The 15,045-nt window shown below is 32.7% G+C and overlaps 2 protein-coding genes across 2 annotated transcripts; one reads left to right on the top strand and one right to left on the bottom strand.

Moving 5' to 3' along the window:
- The first annotated feature begins 956 nt into the window (after window positions 1-956).
- Window positions 957-1,720, top strand: LOC7453636 (chaperone protein dnaJ 11, chloroplastic). Its single transcript, XM_052452150.1, has one exon. It carries the CDS (start codon window positions 1,017-1,019, stop codon window positions 1,491-1,493), a length of 477 nt encoding a protein of 158 aa, XP_052308110.1. The 5' UTR covers window positions 957-1,016; the 3' UTR covers window positions 1,494-1,720.
- Window positions 1,721-7,618: 5,898 nt separating this feature from the next.
- On the bottom strand, window positions 7,619-10,425 carry LOC7470384 (uncharacterized). The gene is made up of 2 exons (XM_024599319.2): window positions 8,813-10,425; window positions 7,619-8,598 (listed from the first exon to the last, which is right to left on the bottom strand). The coding sequence occupies exons 1-2, from the start codon at window positions 10,328-10,330 to the stop codon at window positions 8,167-8,169; spliced, it is 1,950 nt and encodes a 649-aa protein (XP_024455087.2). The 5' UTR covers window positions 10,331-10,425; the 3' UTR covers window positions 7,619-8,166.
- Between the last annotated feature and the right edge of the window lie 4,620 nt (window positions 10,426-15,045).

Below are 15,045 nucleotides of genomic sequence, written 5' to 3' on the forward strand. Positions count from 1 at the left end.
GTGTTTTACTGTGGACTGCACTGTGCAGTCCACAGTAAAACACTGATCCGTTTTAGTATATGTTACAATTAATTAAAAAGAAAAAAAAATTCGGGTTAAATCGTCAAATTAGGTTAACCCGTCAAACCCGGGATCCGTGTTATGAAAATTTGATAACTAAATAAAAAAATTAACATTAACAAACTAAATTAAACAAAAAAAAATTCATTAAAAAAAATACACAAAGAAAAAAGCAAAAAAAAAAACTCATAAAGGCATAGAAAACCAAAAAAAATAAAAACAAAAAAAAATAAAAACTGAAAAAAATGGGAAAAAATAAAAACAAAAAAAAACAAAAAAATGAGAAAAAAATAAAAACAGAAAAAAAATGGGAAAAAAAACGAAAAAAAAAAAAGACTTGCTCAGCGTTTCACTGTAGATTTGCATAGTGAAACACTGAGAAGTTTTAGTTTTTTCTTAATTAGAATATTTATAGTTTTTTAATCTATTTAAAGTGATGGTTGAACCGGTTCGGTTCGATCTGGTTCAATCAATTTCAAACATTTAAAATTAAAACCCAACCGAACTAGAATTTTTTTTGGATTTTCTAATTGTTTAATTTAATTTTATTTTAATTAATTTTTTTTTATTTTTCTCAATTTAATCAATTTTTCAAGTTTTTTATCACGCCTGCAAGGAGACTCTAATGTAATTTTACAGTCCATCTCTTGTCTTGTAGCATATTTAATCCCCACTAAATAACACTTTCCTGCATAGATGGAGTGCATTTTTTGAGGTGCCAGCCCTGAACTAAGAGGAGGAAGTGGGACCAATGAAGAAGGGAAGGCCTATCCATATCAACAGTTAGCTGAGTCAGCTCAGTACAGTATCCTATGGATAAGCATTTCAACACAAGCAAATGCAAATAATAACTGAAAAAACCACTAACCCTGGATGAATTCTCACAGCATCTCTATATAAACAATCACATCCCCTCCCCTTTTATCCATCACAGAACTCCTCTATCCAATACTTTCATGCTTGCAACTCCTACCACTTCATTTCTCCAAATCACCACCACAAAGACACCTTGCTCAAGCCCTTTTAGTGGCGAGTCCTATCCACTTAAACCTAGAGCATCTTTTACTACTGCTTCACAGGCCAAAAAATCACAAGGGAGCGTTGACTCAATGGCTACAACCTCCTCATTCTACGAAGTGCTAGGGCTTCCAATGAGTGCTAGTGGCCATGAAATAAAGGCTGCTTATAGAAGACTAGCAAGAACTTGCCACCCTGATGTTGTGTCCATGAATCAGAAAGAAATGTCATCCACTGAGTTCATTAAAATCCATGCAGCATATTCAACACTGTCAGACCCAGATAAACGCGCAAGTTATGATAGAGATCTTTTTAGAAACAGTAGGCCTTTCGGGTCTTCTTCTATGAGGTCGGCAACAATGGCAGCTGCTTCTGGATATACTAGTAGGAACTGGGAGACTGACCAGTGTTGGTAGTTCTTTTTTTTACGTTTTCAGATTTCCATAGCGCATGTAATGTAAGTTATTAAGTTAGCATGAAAATGGGTGTTGAACCCTGAAACTCTGCTCGTATCGTTCTGTAATCAATGCTTTTGATTGAAAACAGAGGAGATAAAACAGGGGAAAAGACAGAGCTAGTTTGTACGTAGTAGAAATGGGCACTTTTTAGTGTAATTTAATGTGGATGTCAGATTCTTTTGTTACCTTCTGCTTATAATTTGAAATACCATCGCCCTTGTATTTTTCGAAATCTTAATATATTAACGTAAGAAATCCAGATACAATTCCTATACAATTGAGGTAAATGTTTTGTAGTGATTTTTCTACAATCTCTTCAAAATTGCCTAACTGTCGTGTTTATCTTACAATGGATACCAATTTGACTAGAGAACAAGATCCTAACAATTGTAGAGCATACATTCACATTTCAAGAGCCTTGAGGCTATCACAAGTTGACAATAACAGCATAATGGATAAGGGGGCAACAAGCAGCAGAACAGAACAAAAAATGTACAGGTTATTAAGGTTATTAGTTCACCATGCATCGGCTGTCTTTCTCCAAAATATTAAATATTAAAATCACACAATGATCCACCATCTGAAGAAGACATTATTGATAGAGAAAATCATAAATAAATCTATAAGTTGCCAATATGGTCAAGTTGATTGCGAGTGGAACCCTCATAAGATCCATCAGTTAACGAGCCCCACTCGTTCAGAACTCAGTTGATGCCTGGAATCAACCCACAATACCATCTTCTTAAACTTAAAAAAAAATGCATTATCTCTTGATTAAGGAGAGTTAATTAATGGCATGCAAATACATTGATTATTATATACTGGGGAGTGAGAGTAGCACCTCCCAAAAATCATCATAGTTTCCTGTAGTTGATGCGCTCCTTGACTTGGGGAAATTAATACGATTAATCAATAGAAAGCAAATTACTGGTGGATGCATCAACTGTGTATGAACAGTCTACTTCTTACTGTACCAGCTCAGTGAGTTTTGTCCTTAAACATGATGCATCAAGCTCTAGGCATTGGCGGCTTAGAGGTCACATTTACACCAATGGTCAAGAGAAGGCGGTCTGAAATCATCTACATAATGACAGGAGGAGAACTGTCTTTGGTTCCATATACTAATGTCTTGTTACCAAAAACATTTTAATTTTGATTTTAAACTAGTTTTCATCTCTAAAACTCAGGTTTTAAGAGAATTATATAGTTTTTTTTGTGGATTTTCTAACATAAATAATAAGCTCATTAATCGATTAGATTATTGTTTTGAAGTTAGAACAACTATCCAACTATCATGTCTGCCTTCTTTTTGTAAAAAAGCACAATACTTTTTGTTTGAGCCATTGAGATCTTTTTCTTTTCGCCGTAAAGAATTCCACTTTCATCAACCATTATTACTTTTTCTGTTGAAAAAAAAAAGTTGATTGAAACTGTCCATGTACGTTTTACACGTGAAATCACATCGATTTTTAGGTGTTTTTTTTTTCATTTTATTAGCTTAAAAATAAATTAAAATATTTTTTTATTTTTAATATTAATATATTAAAACAATTAAAGAATATTAAAAAATAATTCTTTTAAAAACAGTATTTTTACTGCAATCAATATTTAATACTTTTGCTGAAGAAAAAAAAAGTTGATTGAAACTGTTCGTGTACGTTTTATACATAAAATCATATGGATATTTATTCTTTTTTGCATTTTATTAGCTTAAAAATAAATCAAAATAATATATTTTTTTATTTTTAATATTAATATATAAAATATTAAAAAAATAATTCTTTTAAAAATAGTATTTTTGCCGCAAAAACAAACAAGTTTTTTAAATAGAATTTAATATTTAATACTTTTTTTTTCTTTATGTCTAAAGAAGGGTTTCGAGATCCAAACCGATAAGAATTATGTGCGTTCATTATATTTCTTTTTAGTGATTAGAGCTAGTTTTTTCACCCAATTCTATCTTAGATAAGCAATTCGTCCCCAAGTATTCTGCATCTGTGAATTTTATAGTATACCCCACTCTATTGAAAGAACGGCTAAAAACTATAATTTCATCGATCCCCATTACAGTCCGAAGCAGTGACCTCTAATAAATTATTGACCCCCTTTTGTCCTGATTCAGACAGATCCTTGCCTGAGTTGTCAAGGAATCCTACAAGGCAACTACTAGTTTCAAAGAGATAACCTTTCAATACCCAAAAAGTCAGGGGAAAAAATAGACTTCTGCACTAACTTGGTGAATATTTGTGCCAAAATTGAAGCCTTATCTATTCCTATAATAACCTTATCTGAAACACAGATTCAATGGTGTTCATGCAACCTAGGTAAACAGGCAGGAATCTTACAGTGTCATTACATTTCAAGCTATGAATCTGAATTGAAATTGATAATGAAACTTCTGTGGCCATCCCTCCTCTCACGTGCTGTGGTGTTCTGCTGCTTGCAAGTGGCCACCAGATAAAGAATCATGGATGCGTACGTGTGAGCTGCGTGTGGAAGATGCTAAGCTTCGAAAAGAACCAATCAACTACATGCTACCATGTATCGATGTATCGATACGCCAGCAACACCTGTCTCAGACTCACCTGACTTGCTTGTATTCAATATATAGTTTGTTACTTGGACTGGTAGTTCAATGATTTATATGGTCGGTTTGCCGATAAATATTCCGAGCAGCTCCTCGTTTATTGTGGGTATGTGGTGTGATTTGGCCTGCCTGAACTTGGCAAGGAAAGGAATTGGTCTTGATTCATGAGAATAATTGATTCAGAATATCCTGATTGGAATTAAAGAGAAAAAAAAACTACTAGACTGTACAGAAATCCTGAAGCGATATCAAGACTTCAGAGGGGATCATGCCCGCCTTATGCAAATCTACAAATCGTGCACGTCTTATGCAAATCAATAATTCTGGGACCAGAATTCTTTCACACGAATGACAATGCTTCAAGCACATGAGAATTGTTAATGACTATGGAACTGATTGATAATTGATCTAACTAAGAATGTAGAGGAAAAAACAAACTGTAACTTTAGTCTGCAAGACCTGCAAAAGTAGAAGGTTTGTAACAAGAGCCCATTACTGTTAAGCCTGCAATGGTTAGATACTAGTTTCAGCCCTAATATGAAGCCCCAGCCCACCCGCAAGCTACAAACATGATTTCGCAAGAAATTTGAAGTTCTGTTCAGAAATTATTCAATAGAGGAAGCGTCATGGACTGAGCGTCATAAAACACTTTAACGTTTAAGTGGGCACATACAATAAGAATGTTGCGTTAGAAGTTGGGTAATATATTGCAAGTGTCGTAAATAAAGATGATGAAATGAAGGAGATGCTGTGGAGGAGATTATTTTTCTTTTGTTTATATGTGAGTTAATGAGTTTTTTATTTGCTAGGCAAAGGATACACCTGAATCTGACAAATAAGATACACTCAAACATAAACCTAAGCTCAAAAGTGTTACCTAGGGTTCAAGACTATTAAAGCCTAAACCCATCACCTATGTATTCATTAAAGTAGGTTTTTTTGCTAGTCTTTTTGCTTTTCAAAATGCATATGTTTTGAATATATTGTAAACATATATAGAACAAGGTTCTAAAAAATTATAATTATAATTATAATGGCTAGAAACACTAAAATAGATGATGGTTTTATTGTGTATTGCACTATTTTCTACAGTGTGATCTTGGTTTTACTATTTTCACACAAAATAATGGGCTAGTTATAGGGATAAGATAATTTTTTCATGAGAAATATTTGTCTTTACCATATTGATTGAGGGCAAATAAATCTTATAGCATTTTATATGTACAATACAATGACTTAAATACCTTTAAAGATAATCTTTTTAGAGCTAAGGTCTAAAGACTTTTCAATCTTTTTACTTTCATAATAAAATGATTTTATTTCCTTAAAATTTTTTGGCATCAGGTGGTATTTTTGTATTTATAAATTGAGGCAAATCATTCTTTTCAAAAAATTAAAAAATATATTAATAAAAAGAAAAGGTTACTGCTGAATGCAACGTCTTCTGGCAATGAAATCTTTATCTCTTCCCTTTTTCTCTCTCTCTCCTCTCCTCGGGATTCACACTGGTTCAACCAAAATTCAAATTTGTCTTCCCATTTATTTTTTCTTTCAATTGTAGTTTTTGTTTTTTAAAATGGTTTTATTTGTCTTGGATTTTTTATTGGTTTTTGTTTTTCAATTTCATCCCTTACCATTTGGTTTTTATATTAAATATAGTCCTCATTTTTATTATTATTATATCTTTTTTATATATATCATTTTCTTAATTGATTTTTTTTCAATTTAATCCCTCATCATTTTAATTCATTTTATTTTTATGTCGGATTTGATCATTATTCTTTTTACTTTAGGTCCTTTTTTGAAATTGATTTTTTTATCATGTCCTTCAATATTCGATTGGTTGATGATTGGGTTTCATGATTTTTTTTTATGCAGTGATCCTAATCTTATGATCCAGGTCACGAGTATTAAATGTTAGCCCGAGTTGACATCGATATTTTTTTACATTGATTTTCTGTCACGATTTTATCGTTCAATATTGAATTTATTAAGGATTGAGCTTCTTTATTTTTTTTTTATTTGCTTTCTATGAGAATAAATCGACCTCACAACCCGAGTTGTGAATTCAAATTGACTCAGACCTTTTACATCATTTTATTTTTGTGTCATATTTAGTCATCATTCTTTTAATTTCTTTTTCTTTTGATCTTTTTTTGAAATTGATTTTTTTTAATTTAATCCTTTAATGTTTACTTGTTGAGAATTGAACATCATAATTTTTTTCAATTTAATTTTTTTATGTTTTAAAACATGTTGACAATAGGGGTGAGCAAAAAAACCGATAAACCGATTAAACCGAGAAAACCAGAAAAAAATAACTGAAAAAACCGAACCGAAAAAAAACCGAATTAACCGATTAAAAAATCACAAAAAAATTCCGGTTCGGTTCGGTTTCGGTTTCTAAAGTCTGAAACCGATTGAACCGAACCGGTTCAACCAGCCACCACTTAAAAAAAAAAAAACAACTATAAATAGAATATTTCCTAACCCTAAATAACATTTACCCATCAGCCGCCCCCCTTCCTCTCCCTTCTCTGCATATCTCATCTCTCACTTTACTCTCCACATTGATTTTTCTCCCCTCCCTCTACCATCTATGAGATTTTTGTCTTGCTGTGGCTTCTTCCTGGAAAGCACGGGTTCTTGAGAAAGCAGAGATTAATCAACAATGACTTTGTTTGTTTTTGTTGGATCTGGTGGATGGAACCCCGATCCTCTCTCTCCTTTTCTTGCTGTTTCTTGTTCTTCCCCTCTCTGGTTTTTGGGTTTTTCCTTTGTTTGTTTTTGTTGGATCTGGTGGATGGCATGGAACCCCGATCCTCTCTCTCCTTTTCTTGTTGTTTCTTGTTCTTCCCCTCTCTGGTTTTTGGGTTTTCCCTTTGTTGGATCTGGTGATGAGTTTCCTTAACATTAATGACGCATCGTGGGGTGAAGGAAACTGAAACAAAATGGGATTTGTGGTAGACAACCAGATCTACAATGTGGATTGGATTTGATTGTGTTGATGGTTCTAATAGAGGCCAACATTTATTTTTCTTTTTCAGGCGGGTTCTTGTATTCCAGAGGAGGAAGAGGATGAACAGTGTTGGTAGAGGACCATTGGGTTTGAACCGGTTTGGAATGGAAAAAAATCGAACCGAACCGAACCGAAATTAATCGGTTTGAACCGGTTTCGGTTCGGTTCAGTTCAAAAAATTAAAAAAAAAATTCGGTTTGGTTGTTTAATTTGGTTTAAAACCGGACCGAACCGGAAATGCTCAGCCCTAGTTGACAATGCTTCAACATTGTTTTTTTAAATTAAAAAAAAAAATCTAGCTCACAACGAAGCGCATGCCATCATAACAATGCTAAGCATGTTTGGGAATGCGGCTGGCTATGCATTTTCAAAAAAAAAAATTATATTTTTAAATCGTTTTGATATGTTAATATCAAAAATAAATTTTTTTTTTAAAAAAAAACTATTATTTAGATGCATTTCCAAGTAAAAAAACAATTTAAAAACCAATCAATACCTTAATACAGATACACTCAAAAACTAAACAGGACAATCACAATCCATATCACAAAGAAAGTGCAAAATAATAAAATAAACGCCAGGTTGAACTCCTATTTTTCAAAAAGACCTTCACCAGCTAACCTCCACTTCAGTTCAGATGCCTCCCCTAAGCACTTGTCTATGAAGCTAGAACCCACGATTTCTTTGGACGCCACATGCCCACGTCTCTTCTGGAGTTCTTGTAATCTTGCTCTTTTATCCACCAATAATGCTTCTAATTTTTTAACATCTTGATCAAGCTCTGAGATCTCTCCATCTATTTTCTGCAGGTTCTCCTTTTCTGCTTTAGCTTGAAGACCATAGTAAGCAAACACAATTCTGTCCAGACGGTCTAAGGCGAACTGTATGTTGAAACCTGCAAAATGCACCATTTTCAAGATCTTCCACCACTTCGACAGTAGTTCTTGGGAAATATCAACAACTCTTGTGGTGCGCATGCTGTTTATTGTCCAGCATAACATAAATCTGAAATAGTCCACTACCGGTTAATTTTGCAAAGTGGGTTTTGCAAGGATAACATCACCTAGTGCCTCCCTTATGTATGCAAAGTCTGACTTCAAAAAATGATCTTCGACCTTGAAAATCGGCCTATCTTCTTTAAATATATCTTTGCCTCCATATAATAAGTTCATAAGAGTAAGAGCCTCATTTGGAAACAGAGAAGCTTGTGATCCCATGCTCTTGGTGGTATCATTCTGAGCCCAGTGTCTTGCAGCCATAGAAATGCTTCGATACAAGTCTGTGTCCTCAATTCTGAAACGACTAATAATTTCATTGCAATCTTCATTCTTTGTTCCACTGCCCCTTCCAGTTTCCTGAGGAGGAAGATAATATTTGCCAATCACCTTCCCAGCCATCTTAGTGATCAAGGACTTCAACTCCACTTCTCCATTATATCCCAATAATGAACGTTTTACCTGACAGCAAAACAAGTAGAGTAAAGGAGAAACACGAAGCCTAGTTCTTGTTTTAATTATGAGTGTGAAGGCACGGATCATGTTTCAATCCCCACACTCCATCACTCGGACGAAATGACATTTTTTTTTTCATATAATCACTTCAAGAATTAGATAATTGTCTACAAAAATTGAAGTAAAATGTCAGATATAGAAAATATGGTAGAAAACGTACCTCGGATATTACGCATTTAATCTCAGCAATGTAGGGGCAGCCCTCAGAGCAACAATAAACTGGCAGCCTTGGATCTCTTTTGTTTTCGCACTCATCGCAGTAAAACACATCCACGTCATTTTTGTCTTCGCCGTCCACCGGAGAATAGATAAGCCTGAGTGGATGTGTATGTAATTCACTTTTGAACGGAATGATACACGGTAAGGGACCACATTCAACATGAAGATTGTAATTGCATCGGGCACAACGAAACAGAGGTGATGATGATACGCAATCCTTGCCGCAGGCCTTGCACTTTATACCTTTGAATTCATTGTTGTCGTCAATATCATTGCCTATGATGTTCTCGATAAATGTAAGATTGTGAGGGTGAGCTTGATATGTTATAGTGGAAACCTCCACCGGACATTTAACGTGCACGTTGAATGGTAATGGTAAGCCACCCAGTTTTTTTCTCACTTTCTTCGGTAATTTGGACGGAGTGCGGTAGAATAAGCCATTGCATAAATTATAACAGGAAATGCATCTTGCTTTAGGAAAACATTCTGGAGTCAACTTTAACTCGAGGCCTGGATAATGCGGTTGGAATATCTTTTCAGGAAGAAGGAAGCATTGTTGGTGGAGGAAAAACCTGCATACCCCGGCCCAACGACAGACATAGGCCTTGTCACAACAGCTTTTCTGGCAAGCGACGCAGTGAATTGCTTCATCATCAGTTACATCAACAAGTGTTAGGGGATGCCCGTGCATAGGGTGGTGGTAGAGCTGATCTTGACCTTCAGATTTCATTTTTTCAGGCAATAAAGCGCAGTCGACATCGAGCCTGAAGTTGCAATTGTCGCAGAGGTAGTGGAAGCCACCACGATTCCTCAAACAAGCATTGCAAGTATAAGGATTTCTTTCGGTGCATAGAGCGAGAGAGCAACGGTGATAGAAGTGATCCAAACATTTTGGCAACTTCAATTCAGCACATGATTTGTGAAGATAGAATCTGCAGGGTTCACACTTGTAGAACAGGACCGAGCTAATTATAAATTCCCAACACAAGTAGCAGCATGGGGGGTCATCATTAACATCCTCCAGTTCAGTAGCAACTAGGACTAATGGATGAAGATGGGAAAAATGGATTAGAACATGATCTTCATCTTCTTTTATGACAGGTCTTAGTAAAGCACATTCAACATCTAGATAGATGAGGCACTCATTGCATTTGTAGCCATAGGTGTAGCCATCTATTTTCCTAAAACAGGCGTGGCACTGAAACTGTTCCGGCTCGCCTATCATGTGAGTCTGAAAGATTGAAAGCGTGTGGGGATGAAAAGGATTTGAGAACCATGATGGCAAATTTGCACATAAATCATGGAGGTTTAAATCGCATACGCTGCAACTAAAATAATACGGATCACGACAGTGTTCCTTGCAAGCTTTACATACAGCTAGATTAGCTTCGTCAACCTTCTCGATCAGCTTCAATTGATGCTCACCTCTGAAATGCTCTAGGTACTTGATTCCCTTCATCTCTCTCTATGTGAAATGTTTTGCCTGGCATAAAGAAGTTGTTGTTACTGAAGTTTCTTCTTGTTGAGAGATTAAAAAGAATCTGTCGCCCATTGATGACTAGAATCTCAATTAGCTCGGCCATTTTGTTTTATTTTTGAAACAGAAAAGACTTTGGAACAAATTTTTTTTATTTACTGAGACGAATAGTGTTTAATGGGAATTCTTTATTCCATTCTCCCTCTAATAAAGGAGGTTTTCGTAGATTTTAAGGAGTTTTTCGTAGATTTTAAGGAGTTTTTTCTTTGGCAGGTGCTACCTACTACCACGTTCGTAGGAATAATTCAACTCAACTAGTCACCATCACCTTAAAAATATATCGTGCTGTACTCGTCACAGATTAAGACATCAAATTGTTTTTTAAAACTGAAGATATCAGATTATTGGCTCCAATTTTCTATTTTCTAGAATTCAAATCTTAAAATTAATATATGTACTGGACGAATATGAAAGTTATGATTTAAAAAATTATTTAAGAGTAATGATTGATGCAATATGATTTCTATTATTTAAGAATAATGACTGATAAAATTTTACCAAATCTCTTTTACATATATTCTTTACATGAATTCATCGAGGAGAATTGTTGTTAAATAATATCTTTTTATATTATTTAATAACTTAAATTATTAGGTTAAAATAGTGTTTTAATATAGTATTAAGATTTTGATTATTAAGTGATCATGAGTTTAAATCTTATTAATTTTTTATTTAATAAAAATTAAATATAAAATAATATAAGCTGATGGATTAATTTTTAATAGTCATGGGCTGTGGACTGATTCAACAAGAGTTTTACCTGTTCAATAATAAAGTGGGTTCAAAGCTCGTAGGCCCATTTAGCACAATTCTTTTGTTCAAGAGATGAATGGTGAAGTCATATATAATTTGGGACTCTTGGTTTTTGGGCTATCGTCTCTTTTGAAAACTGAAACACAACTAGGTCTGCAATTTTGTGTATGAAAACCGAGTCAGTCTTTTTGCTTTTAATAATGCATAGTTGTTGAATATATTATAAACGTCCAGAAACAGGTTCTGACAAATTTAAAAATAAAAACAAACTTACTTTAATTTTACTCCATTGTTACTCTAAACTTAGTATATGTAAAATAAAATAAAATAAGGATAAAATCATATTTTTTATTATTAAAAAAAAAGATACTGTAAATATTAAAAAAAAAACATTATAAATATATCTTAGAAAAAGATAAATGATGCTATTGAACATTGATTTTTATACTAAGTAATAAGCTAAAGGGTGTGAGGAATTTATTGTTCACCCGCATCCAATGCATGTGGATTACAACAGTAATTCATAGTGCATTTTTTTTTCCTTTTATCTTTTTTTTTGTCACTTTTTTTTTTTTACTTTTTTTCCCTTTTCTGTTTTTTTTTCCACCAAAATTATCTTTGTCAATTTTACTTTTTTAATATTGAGTTGGTTAAAAATTTTGCTTTGTAATTTTTTTCCTTTAAAATATTGTGGATTGCTACGGTGTTTTCCAACATGGTTTTTCTATTTTATTTTTTTATTTTCTAAAATTATATTTGTCGATTTTATTTTTTTAATATTAAGCTAATTGAGAATTTAGTTTTGTAATTTTTTTCTTTAAAACATTGTTGATTGCTACAGTGTTTCTCCACAAGGTTTTTTTTATGATTTTCTCCAAAATTATCTTTTTTATTTTATTTTTTAATATTGAGTTGGTTAAGAATTACAGTTACAATATGTGAGTGAAGCACTGTAGCTTTCCTCGTAAATTACTGTGGAGTGCTACAATGTTTTTTCCCACATATTTTTTTTTATGTTTTTTTCTAAAATTATCTTTGTCAATTTTATCTTTTTAATATTAAGCTGGTTAAGAATTACAATTACAAGTTAATACAAGTAAGACTAAATCATGTGAAAACACTGTAACTTTTCTCATAAAACACTATAGATTGATACAGTTTTTCCTCACATGGTTTTTTTCTAGTTTCTTTTGTGTTTTTATTTTTTGTAATATTTTTTTCTAAAATTATCTTTGTCGATGTTATTTTTTTAATATTCAGCTAATTAGAATTTAACATTGTAATAAAGCTTAATCATGTGGGGAAAGCACTATAGCTTTCCTCACAAAACACTATGGATTGCTACAGTGTCTCTCCACATAGTTTTTTTTTCTTATGATTTTTTCAAAATTGTCTTTGTCTATTTTATTTTTTAAATATTGAGCTAGTTGAGAATTACAGTTATAAGTCATTACAAATAAGGCTAAATCATGTGAGGACGCACTGTAGCTTTCATCACAAAACACTGTGAATTACTGCAGTGTTTCCAACACGGTTTTTTTGTCCCTGTTTTTTTTTGTGTTTTTTATTTTATTTTATTTTTTCAAAAATTGCCTCTGTCGATTTTATTTTTTTAATATTGAGCTGATTGAGAATTTAGCTTTGTAATTTTTTTTTCTTTAAAACACTGTGAATTGCTGCAGTGTCTTCCCACATGATTTTTTTATGATTTTTTCCAAAATTATCTTTGTTGATTTTTTTTTAATATTGAGTTGGTTAAAAATTATAATTACAATAAAACTAAATCATACGGGGAAAGCGTTGTTGTTTTCCTCACAAAACACTATAGATTGCTACAATATTTCTCTAAATGGTTTTTTTTATGATTCTTTATAAAATTGTCTTTGTCGATTGTATTGAGAAAAACATTCTAGTTTTCCTCACAAAACATTATCAATTGCTACAACGTTTTTTCTCATGGGTTTTTTTTCCTCCCAAAATTATCTTTGTTGATTTTTTTTAATATTAAGTTGGTAGAGAATTTAGCTTTGTAATTTTTTTTGCTTTTTGTTAACAGAAAAGCTAAATCATGTGGCGAAAGCATTGTATCTTTCCTCACAAAACACTATGGATTGCTACAAATCATTTTGTTCAGTCTCTAAGTTTTTGATCACCATCACAATTTTTTTTTCCGTCATGAAATATTGGCTACATCATACCTTTAGTTTCTATTACTTATCTAGCGCTGGTTCACAATTATAACACTATCAAGTATATTTATTTTATAAGCTCGCAGCAGCGCGCGGGCATGCCATCTCGTAATATAACTATTAAACATCAAACTTATGTCACAACATGAATTCCAGGTTCATGATCGGTAACGCAGGAGCAACATCATGGCGGTATCTCACTTGCACTAAGCCTTAAACATACTTATCATAAAATAAATTATACAAATTCATAATGTTTTGTAAACTTTCAAAATATTATTCAAAATCAATAAAAATAAATAATAATCCATAATACTTATTAAAATATCAAAATCTAATCTTTAACTAAAAACAGTGGAGCACTCTATACTAAAAGAAAAGTTTTGTGGAAGCAAGTAGGGCAAACCGATCAAAAGCGAAGAAGCAGGAACTCTCAATAAAGTCAACTTGCCAACAGAAACTGAGAACCTGAAAATAATATTAAAAAGAAAGGTGAGTTCAACTAACACAGTAGGGGGGATACCATTTAATATATATCTTAAATATTATAAATTGAAAGTCGTACATATATTGATATAAATATATATACATACTAAGCATATTAGTATATGATACTGGAATATATGTCAGATTAGATAACAAATGAAACCTTAAGGTTTCCATAACAAAGCATCGTGGGATTATTAGTTGCGCACAGGTCAATGTCGCTCTCACCAATTAGGTATACAAATACGATGTGCACAAAGATTAACTATTTTTTGTTAGTATGGAATTTTTGACAAGTCTGATATCAAAACATAACATATGTTCACATAATTATCAAAACAACTGAATATCATATTGAATAGAATTTAATTCAACATAATGTGAATACATATTCAAGAAACTGATGATGAGTATTTTGAAATAAATCAACATAGATAGATATTCAAGAATGTCATCCGTACTTATCATATAATCAACATGCATAGTTTATTTATATTAATTACATAAATATTAAAGATTATCTTATTCATCTGAAAAAACAAAGGTAAAAAACAAATAGACATAGAACTAGAAATCATTGATGATCGCAAAGAGAAACGTCAGCAAAACTTCTAACAAACACAAAAATTACTCGTGACAGATAATATAAAAGATTTCAACTCTAATAGGAAAGAACAAAACATAATTACAAAACCAGAACAGATCCACCCAATCAATCTTGTACATCTCTCAAACTAATCGAACTGAAAAGAACCGATCAAACCCCAATCCTCAATCAACCGATCGATTGAAATAACCAACCAATCAACTGTCACCACAAGACAACTGTTCAGTCGATTCATACCAACCGGTCAACCGGCACCATCAAGTCAACCGACTCGCCGGTTCAGCAAACCAGTGATCGGGACTTCAGAATCCTGATATGCTATTCTTCAAAAGTTTTGCAGATCCTTAAATCCAAAAAAATCTAGGCTTCATATCAAACGATTTTAAGCCAAACTAGCACCTTAAAACATCAATTAAACCTCTCAAATCATCCGTGTATCAAATCAATATATAAATCATAAAATATCAATATATTTCTTTAATCCATCAACTATCAAATCTCCAATCGAAAAAAAAAACAGAGATACTTGTTTCTTCAAACCTCTTTTAAAACCCAAAAGCTTAAGTTTAGAATTGAATTTCTTAGTATTTTTTAGAGAAAAG

This window comes from Populus trichocarpa, chromosome 4 (genome assembly GCF_000002775.5).
Source record: "Populus trichocarpa isolate Nisqually-1 chromosome 4, P.trichocarpa_v4.1, whole genome shotgun sequence".
Taxonomy (NCBI): domain Eukaryota; kingdom Viridiplantae; phylum Streptophyta; class Magnoliopsida; order Malpighiales; family Salicaceae; genus Populus; species Populus trichocarpa.

Excerpts from the sequence above, each read along its gene's own strand:
- LOC7453636 (XM_052452150.1), top strand. The coding sequence starts at position 1,017 with ATGCTTGCAACTCCTACCACTTCATTTCTCCAAATCACCACCACAAAG.
- LOC7470384 (XM_024599319.2), bottom strand. The coding sequence starts at position 10,330 with ATGAAGGGAATCAAGTACCTAGAGCATTTCAGAGGTGAGCATCAATTG. Across the intron at positions 8,599-8,812 it reads TTAAATGCGTAATATCCGAG|GTAAAACGTTCATTATTGGG; the intron begins GTACGTTTTCTA and ends TTTTGCTGTCAG.